At 49.6% G+C, this 17821-nt stretch overlaps 5 protein-coding genes across 5 annotated transcripts; 4 read left to right on the forward strand and 1 right to left on the reverse strand.

Moving 5' to 3' along the window:
• The first annotated feature begins 480 nt into the window (after positions 1-480).
• C8Q69DRAFT_13323 (hypothetical protein) lies at positions 481-1861 on the forward strand. The gene has a single exon (XM_028625332.1). It carries the CDS (start codon positions 910-912, stop codon positions 1753-1755), a length of 846 nt encoding a protein of 281 aa, XP_028488810.1. The 5' UTR covers positions 481-909; the 3' UTR covers positions 1756-1861.
• A 607-nt stretch (positions 1862-2468) lies between these two features.
• On the forward strand, positions 2469-7139 carry C8Q69DRAFT_13267 (putative peroxisome biosynthesis protein (PAS8/Peroxin-6)). Its single transcript, XM_028625327.1, has 3 exons — positions 2469-2751; positions 2807-6554; positions 6608-7139. The coding sequence occupies exons 1-3, from the start codon at positions 2562-2564 to the stop codon at positions 7119-7121; spliced, it is 4452 nt and encodes a 1483-aa protein (XP_028488811.1). The 5' UTR covers positions 2469-2561; the 3' UTR covers positions 7122-7139.
• A 1271-nt stretch (positions 7140-8410) lies between these two features.
• On the forward strand, positions 8411-11204 carry C8Q69DRAFT_502704 (GABA permease gaba; the record flags this gene model as incomplete). The annotated part of the gene is made up of 19 exons (XM_028632418.1): positions 8411-8493; positions 8560-8593; positions 8707-8776; positions 8862-8934; positions 8994-9022; positions 9104-9207; positions 9257-9328; positions 9381-9495; positions 9550-9628; positions 9683-9717; positions 9772-9800; positions 9855-9887; positions 9941-9965; positions 10017-10218; positions 10278-10355; positions 10417-10545; positions 10622-10769; positions 10847-10925; positions 11020-11204. The coding sequence occupies 19 exons, from the start codon at positions 8411-8413 to the stop codon at positions 11202-11204; spliced, it is 1602 nt and encodes a 533-aa protein (XP_028488812.1).
• A 379-nt stretch (positions 11205-11583) lies between these two features.
• On the reverse strand, positions 11584-14188 carry C8Q69DRAFT_13349 (hypothetical protein). The gene is made up of 2 exons (XM_028625335.1): positions 12942-14188; positions 11584-12883 (listed from the first exon to the last, which is right to left on the reverse strand). The coding sequence occupies exons 1-2, from the start codon at positions 14040-14042 to the stop codon at positions 11729-11731; spliced, it is 2256 nt and encodes a 751-aa protein (XP_028488813.1). The 5' UTR covers positions 14043-14188; the 3' UTR covers positions 11584-11728.
• A 1275-nt stretch (positions 14189-15463) lies between these two features.
• On the forward strand, positions 15464-17606 carry C8Q69DRAFT_450103 (hypothetical protein). The gene is made up of 4 exons (XM_028629414.1): positions 15464-15950; positions 16022-16167; positions 16223-16350; positions 16408-17606. The coding sequence occupies exons 1-4, from the start codon at positions 15750-15752 to the stop codon at positions 17157-17159; spliced, it is 1227 nt and encodes a 408-aa protein (XP_028488814.1). The 5' UTR covers positions 15464-15749; the 3' UTR covers positions 17160-17606.
• Positions 17607-17821: the final 215 nt, after the last annotated feature.

The raw sequence follows: 17821 nt of genomic DNA on the forward strand, positions 1-17821 counted from the left end.
TATTCGGCCCCGGTGCCGTAGGACTAGCCAAGGTAATGGCAGCAAAGCTTACTCTAGCAACGATGCTGATTGTTGTTGATTTAATAGCTTCTAAGCTGGATATGGTCAGGGAGTTGGGCGCAACGCATATAACAAATGCTAACCAGACTGGTGTTTTGGTCAGATATGCTCTCTTACCGCCTATCTGAACTGATCGGGCTATATAAACGTCATTGAACATGATATATTCCGCGGCTCCTCTGTTGGTGCTCCACGAAAAGCCCGATTCTCGAGATTGAAACCCGCAACGTGGCTGGTGAGCGAAATTCTAATATGTCCCCTGATGCCTAGTCTAGGTAGTCTAATAACCCATAGTTCATCACGTTTTGGCCCAGTCGTGGAAGGATGGCCGATTTCCCATTGCCAAGCTAGTGAATGCCTTCTTCTAGAAAGATATGGGTGAAGCAACAGCTGGTTTGCGGTCAAGGAAATTGGATTGAAGCAGTCCTTTTGGGGTGAATATGGAATTCACTGCATTGTGGTTACGGCTACTGTCATTGACAGTATCATTCCTTTGTTCCTCTAGCACTATAAATCATCGCCTTGACCTCATATCCTTTTCTTCTCTTCCTCTCTCCGCGGTGCACTAAGTGGTCATCTCAATCTCACTTCTTCTGTCTGCGGTACTCTGCCTCGTCACTTCAACCTGGTTCTCGTCTTGTGTCCACGGTACTCTGCCCGGTCACTTCAACCTGGTTCTTATCTTGTGTCCACGGTACTCTGCCTTGTCACTTTAACCTGGTTCTCATCCTCTACTACGCCACTCTCAGCTCGCAGTCCACGAGATCGAGGAGCTATGGAGACCGCGATACATCACCCACGCCTGCAATCAGAAGAACTTCAAACGAAACCGCACCTTGGCCGTTTCCCATGTCGCCATCCTCTGAACTCGCCCTGACGGAGCAGTATCCGCCAGCTGAATACAGAGGGCCGCAAGCCCTGGAACGAGCAATTGCAGAAAGATACGAACACCTGGACAATGGAGGTCAAGACCAGTACCTTTCTTTTCGCCATGTCAGCCTAGGGGACTTTGAGACCATTGAAAGCCGCAGGATCCACCTTGGTGGAAAAGGAGTCGCTTTTACCTACTTCGGAGATATCGAGACGTTGATAATCAAAGTACCTACTGAAGCGCACGAGGCAGCTCACTCCGAATTTGCGAACGAGGTTCTCCTCCGCTTGCGGGGAAATATGCGCCTTGATCATGGAGAGTTCTACCAAATCAACGCTACAAAGTTCAGGGGCGGTAACAGTTCCTCGAAAGAGGGCGACTCCGCGTTCCGCAATAAGCTGATTAGAACAAACCATGGCAGTTGGCCGCACTTCGTTATTGAGGCGGGATATTCGGAGAATCTCCAGCGTCTACGTACGGACGCAAGGTGGTGGATCGAGAACTCTCGCGGGCAGGTATACCTCGTTCTTGTCATCTGGCTCAACCCGTCCACCACGTCAGTTAAGATCGAGAAATGGATCCCAAGTCAGCCGCCACTCGCAAGACGCAGTCCCTGTCTTAACCAATCAAGCGGATCCATGATTATGACCGCTGAGATTTCCATTGACCAATCTTCCACAACATCCGTGATCAGTGGCGCCCCTTTGCGTTTGGAGTTTGATAAGCTTGTCGGAAGACCAGCACAGAGAGCTGGTGAGGGGGATGTGGTCTTTACGCGGAACGATCTTGATCGTTGGGCAAGGCTTTTATGGCTGGGGATCTGAGATATGTACTTCGTAGCTCAGGAACAGTAATGAAGTACTCTAGATCTATTTTCTGTCATCTGTATAATTTATATCAGCCAACCATATGCTATTTCCGATGGTATAAAGGGACAAACAATCACCATTATGAATGCGCACTGTGAGAATTCGACCTATCATCAACAGGAGTGAAACAACTCGATATTGTCAAGTATGGACGACACATCTTGGTTAAACCGCAGCACGAAGATCTATCATGTGCTTTATGTAGCTAAAACAACCTTTGAAGATACTCGTGTCAGCTAATCAGCTGAAGATGGTTGGTGCAATAATGCTAAAGCGTCTTAATTAATTGGAGAGCCGATGGCTTCTCCGCAAAACGGCCACGCGGAGAAGGAGAGACAAATGAGGGGGAAAGCAGGATGAGAGAGAGAGGCATCTCACTTGCCTTTCGCACACCGACTTTCTCCTCTGATTTTATTTCCCTGGCAGCTTGCCACTGTACAAATAACTTCTTCATTATTTTCTCTCCAGACAGACAGGTATTCCCCTGTGCTGATCGGACACGAAGCAAAAGCGAACCTCGGTTCGGCGGCGGCAGAATGCACGGGCGGTATGCGGACTTCGGAATAGTTCAATAGCCTGTTGACCCCAGACCCGCAAGCAGTTGATTCTCCCCACCGTCAGCTCGCCTCTTCTCAATTGGAATTATTATTATTCTCCTCAGCTCTGTCTTGGAGGTGTTCTCTTGAGTCATCGGTCTCCCTCTGCAACTGTTCAAGGAGACAGTCTGGAGTTGGAAGTGCCCCCGGTGTCTGGACCTCAAGATGGACGCGGAACGTGACGGGCATCTGCTGAACCAGCCTAGACGGAGAAGGCGGAAGGCCACCAGGAGGCGGTTGCGCGACAGAGCTCCCATCAGTGCGCATCTCGTCCTGGATCAGCACTTCCGCGGTGATGTAGGAATACTGTCTGATGACCTGGTGACGGATCTATTCCCAGGCTTGGATCTGGCCGGTAAGTCACGGATCAACGAACTATTCGGAGCAACTATACTGATGAAGCTGTGAAGAGGCTGGCATGGACCCGCAGAAACAGCAGCAGATCCTTCACGTGGCCATATCGCCTTATACACCTAACTATTCTGCCATCGAGGATATCCCATGGACGATTATTCCAGTGCGAATCCAATCCACGGAGCGATCGCAGACCGCGCCGGTCTCGCATTCAACCGTCTTGTTCCCCGCATCCGCAAGCTCACTGCAGTCATTTGCTCATGCGTTGGAGGTGCTGGATCCGACGCGGCATTTTGTACATTCGCGACCTATCGAGATTCGCATCCTCGATGTCGTTCCGTTGCACCTCGATACGGTGTACGTTACAGTGGAGCGGAATATGCTCCGGGCTCTCGATGATGTCCAGAGTAAGTTCGGAGGAGGATTCGATACCAACGCATACGGCGTCAACGGGATCTGGAATAAAGGTGGAAAGGCCCTGGATGTGAAGAAGAGGTACACGAAGAAGGCAGCTGCTGAGGCGGAGGAACGGCTTACAGCGGCTGTTCGTGAGGCTCTATCAACGCAAAAGATACTCCATACTGGAGATATATTGCCTCTTCCGCTCCCTTCCCACCCAATAACCCATACACCACCCCCGCCTGCGAAGATCTCGTTCTGTGAACCGGTATCCCAAGGTCTACTGTTGCCGAAGACCAAGATCGTCTTGGTGCAGGCGCGGCGCCACGAGCGATCGCAAAAGCTTTCCGGGTCCGGTCTACTGAAGGACACGCCTGTTGAAGAAGCAGAGGACACGTCGAATGAGCAGTTCTACTCTGCAGCAGAGGACAAACAAACCGAGAGTGGCACAGAAATGGAGAGCACGTCTCCTCCTGACGACTCGGAAACAGAAGGCTCTGTTGGCGGCGCAAGCGACTCCTCGGAAGATTCTCTTGAAGACATGATCTCTCTCTCAGCACCACAATTGCCGCAACAGCCTTCTGGCACGTTGTCCGCCATGACATCCGCCACTCCACGCCCGGGGATGCGCTTCACTGATGGGGTTCATACTCCTAATTCTGTGATGTCCAGCTTCACATCAGGGACAATGCGCCCCGGTCATGGCGGTGGAAAAGTATTCAGGGCCGAATGCTTGCTTAATCGTATACCAAATGAAGCCTTACATCCCAGACCCCGGGAAGATGATGATACCGATTCCTTCGTCTTCGTGGACATTAGCACTCTCGTCAAGATTGGCTGCTTCTCCGGAGACTGGATCAGAGTCGAGGCTTCTGAGGAGCCGCAGCTGAATATGTTTGCCTCCTTGAAATTCGGAAGTCTTGGTGACCAGGAGGAGGAAGCAGGCAACTGGCGCGTTGTCAAAGTGTTTGGCCTTCCCGGACTCCCCTCTCCTAAGCCTCGGTATGCGATGCACCATTCAGGTGACCGAGGAACTAGCATCGCCCATTTTCCCTCGCGGGGCCTTACACCGACCGTGTTCGTTCCGCCGGTACTGCTATACAATCTGGAGAATCCGAAGTACCTTAGGCTTTCACGACTAGCAGGCTCTCACCCTCACGGGGCCACGCGACCTGGCTTAACGCAGTCCAGGGCCAGCGTACCAAAAGCTCCACCAGTCGCCAAGGAGGTCACCTTGCTTAAGATATCTACACCACTGTCGATGGATCGTGCCTTGCAGCCGGCCTTGTTTGCGGGGCTAAAACGTTACTTTGAAACAAAACGGAGACTCCTGAAGAGTGGCGATCTCATTGGGATCACAGTTGACGAAGGTCTAGGGAGAACCGTTTTCTCGGCTACTAAGAATGCAGACGGTGGTAACCTGGAGGATGATCTTACGGCTAAGTTGGGATACACGCCGGAAGCTCACCAGCCCGACGCGGGTGCAAGAAAGGTTGGTGTGGCATGGCTACGCGTAGGACAAGTTGTCCCTGCGAGTTCGGAAGAACAGGAAGATGGTGAAGATTGGGGAGGGGTTGCGGCGATTGATTCATCCAGCACCAGGATGGTTCAAGCGGGAAGTGAGACCAGCAGGGTACCCGGCACGCTTGACAATGCCTGGGAATACTGGCTTGGAGTGAAGCCTATCCCTAAGTCAAGTGGCCGCCTCCCTACATCTCATGGTCTGGTTACGGAGGTCCCCAAAGCATTCATCCCTGTTCTGCAGCAACGAATGCGCGACTTGATGGCTGCTGCGACTAGCCCCCGTGCCATTCAACTGGGAATGAAGCCGGTCGTGATCCTCCTCACATCCACCCAGAGAAACATCGGAAAAGCGACCATTGCAAGTCGAGCTTGCGCTGATATCGGTCTCCACACGTTCACGATAGATGCCTATGACATTTTGACGGAAGGCGGTGCGAACGGCGGGGATGTCAAGACAGAAGCATATCTGAAGGCGAGGGCGGAACGGGCATTCACCTGCGGCGCAAATTGCACGGCGCTTCTGATCAGACATATCGAGGTCTTGACTGCCGACAGAATGGTAACTGCGATGAAGGAAATCGTTGCTGATTCGAGGGTTCTCATTGCAACTACCACCGATGTCGAGAAGATCCCAGAAGGAATACGCAGTCTCTTTACGCATGAGCTCGAGATGACTGCGCCGGAAGAGAAAGAGAGAGAAGGCATCCTTCGAAATGCGGTTGCTGATCGCGGCATTCAGATTTCCCCCGACGTTGACCTCGCCTCAGTTGCTGTGAAGACGGCCGCGCTTGTCGCTGGAGACTTAGTGGATGTCGTAGAAAGAGCGTCGGCTTCTAGGACTGCTCGATTGGAGGACTTAGTCCAGTCAGCAACCAAGCAGGATCCGTCATCGATAGTGGGCCCTAGGGATATAGTTGTCTCCGGCGGCGATGCTGCGCGATGCGTGACCAAGGCTGATTTCGACACTGCTGTTGATGCGGCCAGGAAGAACTTTGCTGATGCTATTGGAGCTCCTAAGATTCCGAACGTTACCTGGGACGATGTTGGAGGACTGACCAATATCAAAGATGCTGTGATGGAAACAATCCAGCTGCCACTGGAGCGCCCAGAGCTGTTCGCCAAGGGCATGAAGAAGCGTAGTGGTATTCTCTTCTACGGTCCTCCTGGTACTGGAAAGACCCTCCTGGCGAAAGCTATCGCCACTGAGTTCTCGTTGAACTTCTTCTCAGTCAAGGGCCCCGAACTGCTCAACATGTACATCGGTGAATCCGAAGCGAATGTGCGACGCGTGTTCCAGCGTGCACGGGACGCTCGTCCTTGCGTCGTCTTCTTCGATGAGCTGGACTCTGTAGCTCCCAAGCGAGGCAACCAGGGTGATAGTGGTGGTGTGATGGACCGCATTGTCAGTCAGCTACTCGCTGAATTGGACGGCATGAGTGGTGGTGACGAGGGCGGCGGTGGTGTCTTCGTGATCGGTGCGACCAACCGACCGGATCTGCTTGATGCTGCGCTCCTGCGACCCGGACGATTCGACAAGATGTTGTATTTGGGTGTGTCAGACACTCACGACAAGCAAGCCACTATTCTGGAGGCTCTTACCCGGAAATTCAACCTCCACCCGGACGTGTCTCTCTCCCGTGTTGCAGAACGGTTGCCTTTCACCTATACAGGTGCAGATCTCTACGCGCTTTGTTCCGATGCTATGCTCAAGGCCATCACTCGACAAGCCACTGCCGTTGATGAGAAGATCAAAGCCCTCCCTGGTGGCCCCGTAAGTACGGCATACTTCTTCGACCACCTTGCTACGCCAGAGGATGTGGCGGTGATGGTGACCGAGGAGGACTTCATTGAGGCACAGAATGAGCTCGTGCCTAGTGTGAGGTATGTTTTCGTAGGGTATGCTTGATATGTATACCGATGCTAACTGTCAATAGCGCCAAGGAACTGGAGCACTTTGAGCGGGTCCGCCGCATGTTCGAGTCCACGGATGTACAGAAGAAAGACTCCGCCGTAGCTGCACAGCCCTCAAAGATCCCCCCTCGAACGATTGCAGATGCTGTGGATGGTCTCAGCACGGGCGATGAGATATCTGAAAGCGGTACTGTAGTGAACGGCGCTTACGCAGAAAACAGGGGCAGCAAAGGCAAGGGACGATACCCTTTGTTCCCTATGCGTAGCATGAGCGACAATCTTTCCATCCGAAGCAAGGGAAAGAATAGCGTCAGTGGAAAAGGGAAAGGGAAACACCTGTCCGTAGGAGCAGGCGATTCGGACTCGTCTCTTGACAGCCCGGGACCGGGACTTGCTAATGGCGCCTCCTTCCCACGCTCCTACGACGATGTTGGGGAAGATGACGACCCTACCTCAGACGGGGTCCGCGGTGAAGACCAGGACGATTACGTTGTCCGGACGGATCATTTAAAGACTAACGGTGATGATGTTGATTGAATGCCATCAGCCCGCCAACTGCGGCCGGCTACGCGCTATATAGAAGATGCATAGCATGCCTTTTCATGTCTTATTATTGGAGGAAGCACTTGTTCATTCTCAATGAGTCGATGTTGCGCGGTGTGCGCAAGGTGCGGAAAAAGCCACGGCTGTAACGGATGTGATACGGTCGCACTATATGTCATAACCAGCATTGTACTGTACATGTTCTTATTTTTTTTTTTTAGAGAAAATTAGTACTTTTGTGCCATAGGTTTATACGAGATAGATGATTTTGAGGCTATGTTTCTGGTCATGTTCACACGAATGCCATGACTGCCATGCAGATATGTGATGAAGATGAAATAAAGTAATGCCAATCAGGAACAGCATCCCGCTATCATCGGGAGAACAATTCCAGAAGAATCCTGTCATGCATGTTATGTCTTATAATAACAACTGCCCTTATCTGTAGCTCTTATCGTCAGCAGCTGACGGGGTGAATCTCCCGAGTATTCTCCAAGCAAGCCGACTCGGCCTGCGATCTCGGTTCGGAACCGGTGGAGAAGAAGAACAGAAATGCTCCGTTCGATTCGAATGAGACACCGGTGTAACGGAGGGAATGATACGGCGTAGTCTGATCTTCCCCTTTCCAGCTAGTTGTCCTCACTTTCCGGCGAAACATATCACAAACTCCTCCCTTCAGGTCATGCCGATAACGTATGCGAATTAGTCTGTCTAAGAAGCTTTCCTGGCCCCGCTGCCGATCCCCTCGGCGCGTTCCTTATTATCGCCCTCCAACTCTGCTCACTGGCCACCATCTCCGTATGCTCGGTGATGTTGTCGAATGAACACTCAGCATCGTAATACGCACGCGCAAGTCTATCTGATCTTCTCTGAGCTCAGAGCAAATGCGACGGGATAGATTTATATTCTTATTACCCCATATCAAGTAGTAATCTGTTGTTGTATCTCGCACGAGCCCTCTCTCTGGATGGGTCGTTTCCTTTCCCCGCGACCCACGACGGCTGGTTATCGTTTTCTCCGCGTTCAGGTTCGTCCCGTAGGCAGCATAGCGTAGTAGAGAGAGTGTAATCGTTCCTCATATGTCGTGTGAGCTGCACTCTTGCTTTTCCTTCGTAAGCTTTGCTTTGCGTACCCCGGGTTTTTGCTGTCCAGCTGGCCTGACCTGACCTGACATCTCGTTTTGTAAAGGAAGAAGGTCTGGGAGGTAGCTCGTGGTTTCTTCTTCATCTCCTTTTTATAGTGTATTTTCCTGTATTCGTGATCGGTCCGCGCAGTTCTATACCATGAAGGACACTCCAGCCGATGATGATGCCCAGCTGGCTCAGATGGGCCACAAGGCTGAGCTGAAGCGGAATTTCTCAACGCTGTAAGTTGTTAGAGAGACACATATATATCAGTGGGGTAATCATCTTGTACTGATGTGGCGTTAAAGGTCAATGCTGGGTCTGGCTTTTGCGATCCTGAACGTATGTCGACCGACTTCGAATATCTTGCAAGCTCCAGAAGAGACCTCCATTGCGGGAGTTGCTATAATTGAGTTCGATGGAATCGTCGCTAATTGAATGCTTATACAACACAGTCATGGACTGCGCTTTCAGCGAGTCTGTCGCTCAGTCTTACCTCGGGTGGAAGCACCAGTGTCGTGTGGGGTAAGGAAATGCGAGACGATTTGGTCCTTCTTTTTGGTGGTTATCGGATGGATGGATGGTTGACTGATCGTTCCATGATGAATAGGTCTTGTTACTGCTGGAGTGTGTAATTTGTGCATGGCAGCGTCCCTGGCGGAGTTCCTGTCTGCATATCCCACGTGAGTTTGTCCGAACTGTTACAGATTGAAGTCGGGGGATGTGCTGACGGGGGCTACAGAGCTGGAGGACAATACCATTGGGTCGCAGGTACGTATCAATCTTGCTTCGATATTGGTCTGGGATTTATTGTGTACTAACCTTTCTTTCCTGTACAGTTAGTAAGTATAGAATTCGGGTATACGTCGATGATGGGTCTAACGATCGAAGTTTCCTGGGAGAAGTGGGTGCCTATCCTGTCATGGATCACTGGCTGGGTCAATGTCGCTGGCTGGGTAAGCTACAGTGTGCCGTACGTGCAGGAGCCGTGTACTAATTCTTTAGGTCGCTCTCGTGGCTACCGGTGGTCTACTGGGAAGCCAGTTGATCGTTGGTGTTATTTCTCTGATGAATCCAGTATGAAATTCCTTCTGGCTGATCACAGGTGCTTGACTGACTTGCGATCCAGGCATACGAAGCGCAGCGCTGGCACCAGTTCCTCATTTACATTGGTTACAACATTGCCGCCTTCTGCGTAAACGCTTTCATGAACTCGGCCTTGCCGTGGGTCACAAGAGGAGCTTGTATGCATTCCACTGCCCCGTGCTTTCAAACCTGCATTTCTGACATCAATATAGTTACGTGGTCGATTACCGGTTTCGTGATCATCTCGATCACCGTACTCGCATGCGCATCACCGAACTATAACTCCGGAAAGTACGTAGAATATCAATGGTGGCTTTTCATTTAGGGAGATATTGACTGTCCCAGGTTTGTCTTTACGGAATTCATGAACCAGACAGGCTGTATGTTTCATATCTGTCCCCATCTGGGTGATGATCTTCCTAACGTTTTTTTAGGGCCTGACGGTATTGCTTGGCTACTGGGAGTATGTTGCTTCTCATGTTAAGTTTACGAAAGACATCACTGACATGCATTCTAGCTCCTTCAAGGAGGACTGGGCGTCACTGGATTTGTAAGTTACATGAATGCTGAATTCTTTCCCTTCCAGAGCTGACTTGTGCCCAGGACGCAGTTGCGCATATGATTGAAGGTAGTAACCCCTGCAATGTAATACGGACGAACGGGCTCTGATCAACAACAGAAATACCAAATGCTTCGACCGAAGGACCAAAGATCATGGTCGCTTGTGTTGGAATCGGTACCTTCACGGGTGCCATCTTCCTAATCGTACTGCTCTTCGTGGCCGGCGATATCGAGGGAGTCATCAATTCTTCTGCCGGACCGTTGCTGCAAATCTTGAAGAACGCAACGAACAGCAATGCTGGCGCTATTTGCTTGTTGGTGTAAGTACAGAAGCTATCATCGTTATCCATCTGATGTTCTGTTCTGACACATGGATTAGCATTCCGCTCGTGTGCATGCTCTTCGCAACTATTAGTATCATGACTACTAGCAGCCGTATGATCTATGCATTTGCCAGGTAAGCCACCTCGTCCCGCATTGTGCCTGAGCACAAATTCTAATAATTAAATCGACAACAGAGATGGCGGTCTTCCCGCATCGACCTTTTTCTCCCGAGTCCATCCTAGGCTCGGACTTCCCCTGAATGCTCTTTACATAACCACCGCACTGGTCATTATCTTCGGCTTGATCTTCCTCGGCTCTTCAAGGTAAGATGACCGACTCTATACAGCATAGCATTTACCCTGCCCTCGCGTAACTCTTTACTGATGTCTATCTATACAGCGCCTTCAATGCAATCGTTTCCGCTTCCGTAGTCGCCCTTGACCTATCCTACGGAATCCCAATTGCCATAAACTGCATCCGTGGACGGAAAATGCTCCCACCCCGACCATGGAAGCTTAATCCCGTCTTTGCCTGGGTAGCCAATATGGTACGCTTTACTTTCCATATACATACAATAACCCTCCCAATCCAGATACACAGTTTTTTCTAACAGCAACAAAACAGATCTCCCTAGCATACATCTCCCTCACGACTATCCTCTTCCTCTTCCCTCCTTCGATCCCCACCACAGGAAGCGGCATGAGTAAGTCCATACCCCCCTCAACTTTCTATCCAGTGTTGTATATCTCCGAAAAAAGCCCCCTATATATAATACTAACCACAAATTTCACTTCCAGACTACTGCGTCGTTGCATTTGGTATTATCATCGTCATATCCGTCATCCAATGGATCGTCGACGGTAGAAAGAACTTCACAGGACCAAGAATCAACGTGGACGAGTTCCCGCAGACATTGAGCGGTGTGCCTGTGTATGCGGAACCGAAAGCTTCTACAACGGAAATGGACACAGCTGAGAAATAAAACTATAAGAAGTGAGGATCAAGATAAGATAGGTGTATGGGATGTGTATATTATTCATTGTCCTGGGTCATTTTTTGGTTATTTCTATTTTATCTCTATCAATAAAGAAAGATCAATATTGGCTTTTTTTTTATGTAAGATGTGAATCCTTTTTCCAAATATACTAAAGTGGAGGGTTAGGTATGTTGTTGCCACATGCAGGGAGACCTATTATATCACGGTTTTTAGCTGGTTCGTTATATACTTAGGAGATAAATATGGAATTAACACCCCTCGGTTCCTCTTCTTAAATCGAAAATCAAGCCTGCTACTAGGCATATGCGAGGCTGTTCAATGAGTATTTGTTTCCGTGCACTTTTTAAAATACGACGAATGGGATGTTCAGATTATGTACTGTATATATATATGTATGAGTGTTTGGTATGTACATATTCCCTGTTCTAGAGGTTGAAGCCGATCAATTCATAACTCTAATTGAACTGCATCATTCATCACAGAGCGTACGGCACACTCCCTCCTTGTCTTCAGTAGATCAGGCTCACATTGTCAAGGTACGCTGAGGCTACTATGGAACTGCTAACCCTGCAAGTAACCGTTGTAGTCCCTGAAGTGGCAGGCACACTGATGCTAGCCGTACGCCAAACATTCTTGGCCGCGGTGCCAAGGTTGACCGTGTATGATGTGCCAATGCTATTGTTAGCGCCGCACGTAAGAGCTGAGACCGGATTACCTCCTATCACATAGTAGTTGAAGGCCAAGGTGTAGAGATGTCCAGGAACCGTGGCCACAGTCTGGGAGATTGCGGAGTATGATGAACCGGCACCCGAGACATAGAGATCGACGGCGACGGCACTGTTATATCCGGCCACGAAAGCCAGTTTTCCATTGCCGCCGGAGGTATATGTCCAAGGCGCAATAGAGCCGCTTTGATAACTACTTTCAAAGCCTCCATTCTGTAGCAAATTCGTGGGCGTGGCGGATGCGGTCGCTGTCACCGTGGTGGTGCTGATGGTTGAGACAGTCTGGGTGACAGTGAGGTCAACGCTGGTAGTGCTCAGCACTGTGCTAGTGATATCAACGGTAGCCGAAACAGTGGCTTGCACCGTTGTCGGCGAGGGAACAGTGACAGTCAACCATTCGGTTGAGGTGATAGTTGAAACGGAAGTGACATCTACCGTTGTAGTCTCTGTTGCGGTGGCTGTCACCGAGACAGTGGGAGTAGCAGTCACATCGACCGTTTGCGTGACAGTCGGGCTGACGGTCAAGCTTGTTGTCGCTGTTATAGTGTTGGTTAAAGTTACATCATTCGTTGTGGTAGAGGTCACATCCGTAGTCGTAGATTGAGTGACAGTGACAGTGTCCGAAGCAGTGACATCCAAAGTGGTCGAGGAGGTAACATCTGCAGTCACATCCGTCGTTGAGAATTCAGTTACTGTTGTGAATTGATTATCTGTGACAGTGATAGTCGGGACCTCAGTTTCAATAGTGGTGCTGGTCGCAGTAACGAACGTCGTGGCGTCAAGGGTAGTTGTCGAAGGCACATCGGTGATTGCAGTATTGGTCTTGAGAATGGTCGATACGGCAGTGAGGAAATGTGTCACATAGGCATTGAGATATCTCGTGACATAGACAGTTTGTATCCCATTCGACGGAAGGTGCGTAGTGACAGTGGTCGTTGTCTGTATAACAATGTTAGGACTACGAGGAAGCAACGAGGATTTCATGGAGAAAACATACAGTGGGCTGTGGTAGAGTCTCAGTGATAATCACGGTCGAGACCGCCGGGATCTTCAATGCAGAGCATGCGGTTGAGAGAGCCGCCACAGGAATGGTCCTCAGAGGAGAGGGTGTCGGATACGCTGCAACACGAAGGGGTTCTCTGTTGATGAGTGTATCTCCACGCTTTGCGACAGCGATAGTTGCAACAGCAGTCGTGGTGACCAGAGTCCCGTCCGTAACTATCGTCGTGGTAATGACTGTTGTGGTCTCAATATCAGTGGTAAACACTGAGTTTGTAACAGTGTCTGTCTCCGTCTGGGAAATCACATCAGGAACGCCCACGAAAGTGAGAGCCCCGACACTGTCCGTAGTAGTTGAAGCGATTGTATTTGTCTCAGTAGCTGTGATGGTATCGGTAAAGGAAAGTGTAAGTGTCTCTGTATGATAGTTGGTGACGCTTTCAGTAAGGAAATTGGTAAATGTGTCAGTGACAGAGTCAGTTGCCGTGGCCGTGATATAGTCGGTGACAGTAGCTGTGGAGTAGTCTGTAATTGTATTCGTATACGTCTCCGTAAAGGTTTGAGTGGTTGAGTCCGTGAGAGTGGCAGTGGCAAAGTTGGTGATAGTCTCAGTGACAGGATCTGTCGTAAAGCTACTGAAAGACAGAGTGATGGTCTCGTATGCAGGATCGGTGACGAAGGTTGTAGACACGGTAGTGATGGTTGACGTCTGGGTATCAGTGACGGTAACAGGAACAAGACTTGTCTGAGTAGCTGTGACATATTGGGTTTGCAAGTCGGTGATGTGCTCCGTGATGGTCGAGTCGATTGTTTGCGTGACCGTCTTGGTCGTCTTGAGGGGAGGACCACGATCATGGATTGTCTGAGTGACTGTCGAAGTTGCCGGGGGCGGAACGAACGAATTGATCTTCGTAGTGGTTCCACGGAGCGGAATATCGATCAGGTCGCGACAGAAAGGAATAGACTCTGGTACTCGAAGCAGCAGGTCGAGCACTTCGTCCGGACGCAAGCATACATCGGCTGGCTGCGATCTGCGTTCAGGTCGAGGCAAGGCCACTGCACTGGCAGCTAGTGACAGCAGCAAAGCTGTCCACCGCATTTTGGAGAGAAAAGGTAGATAATATGAACGAAGGACAACTTTTCTCAAGGCAGCTGGTCTAGGACAACCCGACGTATAGAGCTACCATTTTATACTCTTTCAGGTACGCCCCTCTCGCCCGGAGAACTCCCCGGAATTGTAAATATCCAGTTCTCCGCATTTTCTTCAGATGGAAGCGAAACAGTCCAAATCGGGGTAACGATAATCGAGAAAGAGGCGTGATCGTGTATGTTTTGATGTTTACAGAGGTGGTTATAGAGAGATTGGCCGGAACAGCCGACGGACGAACGAGATGGCAGGGAGGCGTAATACTATCGAGCGTTCGGTTCTCGCTAGGAGATTTTGTCGGTGCGCTATACGAAGTAGCGGCAAAACCACGTGGTTCCTGAACAGCTTCGCGTGGCCAGATCCAAGTCTAGATCGAGAATTGTCCTGTTCCAATCCTGGCGAGAACACTGACAAGGTTCTGTGGAGTTGGTAGTCTGTAGCTACGCATCTTTCCACATCGGCGTTCCCGAGTAAATGGATTGAGGCTGATATCTCTGAACGTCTGACAACTGTAAGTACTCTTGCTTAATTTCGTGCCACAGGAACACGCAGGGCTTATCTAGCCGGTTAGCAATGAGAATGTGAGCATGGAAGACAATCGGAGCTTGTCAAGTCCACCAACCCAGCTAAGGGCCCCTCTGCGAGGTTGCTATACGCGAGGAACAGCATCACCGAGCAATTGAGACAATGCAAACAAACAGCCCGTTTCGTAAACGATACCATTGCGGACATCCCAAAGATGCTGAGTGATACATCAGGATTATGCAGGAGCTGACTGATGCGCAGCACCCGGTCATGGAGTTTGATGATCAGCTTCTCAATTTGGTGGAACACGGAACGGAACTGGCCATCGAGGGCTGTCGAGTTATTAGATCCTCATATTTCTTAGGATCACGAGGAGGACGTCGCTTCTCGACTGCCTGAGGGCCTAAGGCACCAACTAGATCGGACAATCACAATACTGTAACTTTTAATATGCCTAGCAATTTAAATATCTCAAAACACAACTATCCAGCCTTATAAGTACAATTATTTCAGCTAGGTGCGTAGGGAAAACAATGGTTAATCAATCATCACCACATCGCCACATCATCATCAAGATCATCATCCTGACCAATATCTCACTTGACTGGCAATCTGATCTGCAGTGTTCCACTTATGCACATATTCTAACATGTCTTCTTCCCCTCCACTGTGAGCCTTTGCTTAAGCAGTCTTGTCTATTTCTCGAATAAGAATAAAAATAATAATAATGAGCTATTCCTGCTTTGACAGGCAGACCGCTTACATAACAGAGTTTGCTTGTTTTGTCTGCCTGCGTCATAGCTGTTTTGAATTCCGTACCGAGACCTCCGTAATATTCGACGGTTTCGCTTCCAATACGCTGTTCTTCCCCAACCAAAAAACCGCCGTGTCACATGGAGGGTTCGATGCTGATCTGGACGAGCGGGGTTCACGGTATTAAATCATTATTATTGATTTCCATGCATAAGAATTGTCTTTTATAAAGCTTCCCCGCGTTGGTAACGACAAGTCTTGGTTATTAAAGGCTGGCTGTGTCTCGCAGTTGTGGCGATACGCTCCTCATTTCCCCATCAAACTTGCGTCGATCATCCGTATAATAGATCGTTTCGCTAGTACTCAACAAACCGGACAACAATGTTGTCGTTTTCGTTTACTTTTCCCAAGCTGCTGGCTGGGACTCGCGGACGGGCAATCGATATCCACTCAGTCAAGATCCATGAAATAGAGACGGCGCAGGAGAAGCCGGCACGGGCTCTCAAGCACCTACTCAGACTGAATCATGCCAACAATGCCATTCTGTTCAATGAGAGACGCTTCCACAACCATACTCCACATGTAAGAACAGCCGTCTACTCGAGATGAGTATGTCCTTATGTCCTTATGTCTTCTGACAAGGTTGGCCCTAGATTTTGAGCTCTTCGTACCTTTTGGGCGCTGATGCAGACGACTTAAACCGCATCTATGAAGAGGAGGCAAAGCAGCTGGACCCGTGGACGGATTCCCCTGGAGAGATTAGCACCGATGACTGGCGGGATTTCCTTGGGAATCGAGAGTAAGTGTCAGTATTCTATCCTTCGGAATGTCCTATACTCACCGTGTGCGGTAAGGTATCAACGAGCCTACGTGGATTTCTTTGAAGATGAACTCGTCCGCTATGGATACGACTGGAAGCGGGTGATTCATGAGTTTCTTTTCTCTGGAAAGGAACCATTGATAAATTCTGTTCTCGCTGACCGTACGCTTTCCCGCCCCTATACATTGTCATAAGGAATTGATTGTTGACAGTCGCTAGTGGGCCATCCTCTGATCCATCTCGGATATGCCTTGGAGATGTCTAATCGAGAAGTCGCGATGGAAGCTCTTGCAATGACAGCAACTTGCTATAGTGATATCCATAAGTATCTCGACGATCCATCTTATTCAAAGGCGGAGGCTTCCTATCATTCAACCTCCCCTCTCAGTATTCTCGAGAAAGTCCGCACCGATAAGCGCTTTCACGGCTTGTTCGGCTCTCCGGGTGCCCAGAATACGCAAATTCTCTTCCGTGACCGTGAAGCTGCCCTACTTGATCACTGGAACGCATGGGAGATCCAAGATCCTGTGAAGCAGTTCCGCGAAAGCCAGGAAGCCGCGGCCGCGATGCTGGTCGCTACGCGCGAAAATTCCACAGCACGATACGATTTCTTCTTGGTTCACCTCCTGACCACTTCCCATGCAGTCAGGATCCTCCTGCCGTTAATCCCTTCTGCGTTCCATATACCTCTTGTCCGACAGTGGTGGCTAATCACTATTGCTGTCTATATCTCCCAACTTCGACCGGAGATAAAGCTCGACAGGATCACCGACTACGATCTCAAGGGTAGAGATTGGAAATGGGCCAGCCATAAGGCTGTAAAGGGCCCTCACTCCACTGATGCTCACTATGTCAAGGCTATCCGAGCATACAAGGAGGCTGCACAGACCTGGGGAGACCCTGATGAGTTCTACCTCAAGGCGGCAGTTAAGTTTGCAGACGAATTCGATGGTTGGGGTGGATTTGTTTAAAAGTCTTCTATGGGTCGTTTTGAATCTTGAGACACGAGCTCATAATGTTGCTGGGTATCATGTGAACACGTTCGCAACTACTTAATGAACTTGAGAGATACTCTTGGAGGCTTTCATTCTTTAACCTCTGTATTAACAGTTACTCTCCACTTATTTATAATCATGAAGAAAAAGGCTTCATTTCTTTTTGCAATCGTCTCCTACCATGCACTAGCAGTTCAGAGTCTATATTGGCCATCTTAATGTCGAAACCTAGGATTAGAGATGCAAAGAAGGGAACAGAACATAAGTATAGAATAGGATCCTCTGGACTGTCTTGCTGAGCCAATGTCAAATGCCATGGTGCACTTTCCCGTTATAATAACAACCGACATGCTCAGATACTCCGAGTATGTACACGCAGATTGTACGAGCGCTTGCAAGCATGCATACCCTAGTGAAGATAATGATCCAGGCGCAAATAAGAAATATCTCTGGGCGATGGTTTGTAGCACACCTGGGCACCTGATTGATCTGGTTGGCCCAATCTTGGTTAGATCAAATATTGTTTGCAGCGTTTGCACCAGACAAGCTCCATCTTGAAGGAGCTTTGACGGTTTGAACGAACAACATCTTTCAGATCTGCGATGAACAACCAAAGTATTCATCGATGACCGTGCTGA

This window comes from Paecilomyces variotii (assembly GCF_004022145.1).
Source record: "Paecilomyces variotii strain CBS 101075 chromosome Unknown C8Q69scaffold_1, whole genome shotgun sequence".
Lineage (NCBI taxonomy): Eukaryota > Fungi > Ascomycota > Eurotiomycetes > Eurotiales > Thermoascaceae > Paecilomyces > Paecilomyces variotii.

Coding starts and splice junctions, on each gene's coding strand:
- C8Q69DRAFT_13323 (XM_028625332.1), top strand. CDS start 910: ATGTCGCCATCCTCTGAACTCGCCCTGACGGAGCAGTATCCGCCAGCT.
- C8Q69DRAFT_13267 (XM_028625327.1), top strand. CDS start 2,562: ATGGACGCGGAACGTGACGGGCATCTGCTGAACCAGCCTAGACGGAGA. Junction 2,752..2,806: donor CCCAGGCTTGGATCTGGCCG/GTAAGTCACGGA, acceptor GAAGCTGTGAAG/AGGCTGGCATGGACCCGCAG. Junction 6,555..6,607: donor GAGCTCGTGCCTAGTGTGAG/GTATGTTTTCGT, acceptor AACTGTCAATAG/CGCCAAGGAACTGGAGCACT.
- C8Q69DRAFT_13349 (XM_028625335.1), bottom strand. CDS start 14,042: ATGCGGTGGACAGCTTTGCTGCTGTCACTAGCTGCCAGTGCAGTGGCC. Junction 12,884..12,941: donor AGACTCTACCACAGCCCACT/GTATGTTTTCTC, acceptor ATTGTTATACAG/ACAACGACCACTGTCACTAC.
- C8Q69DRAFT_450103 (XM_028629414.1), top strand. CDS start 15,750: ATGTTGTCGTTTTCGTTTACTTTTCCCAAGCTGCTGGCTGGGACTCGC. Junction 15,951..16,021: donor TCCACAACCATACTCCACAT/GTAAGAACAGCC, acceptor GGTTGGCCCTAG/ATTTTGAGCTCTTCGTACCT. Junction 16,168..16,222: donor GATTTCCTTGGGAATCGAGA/GTAAGTGTCAGT, acceptor GTGTGCGGTAAG/GTATCAACGAGCCTACGTGG.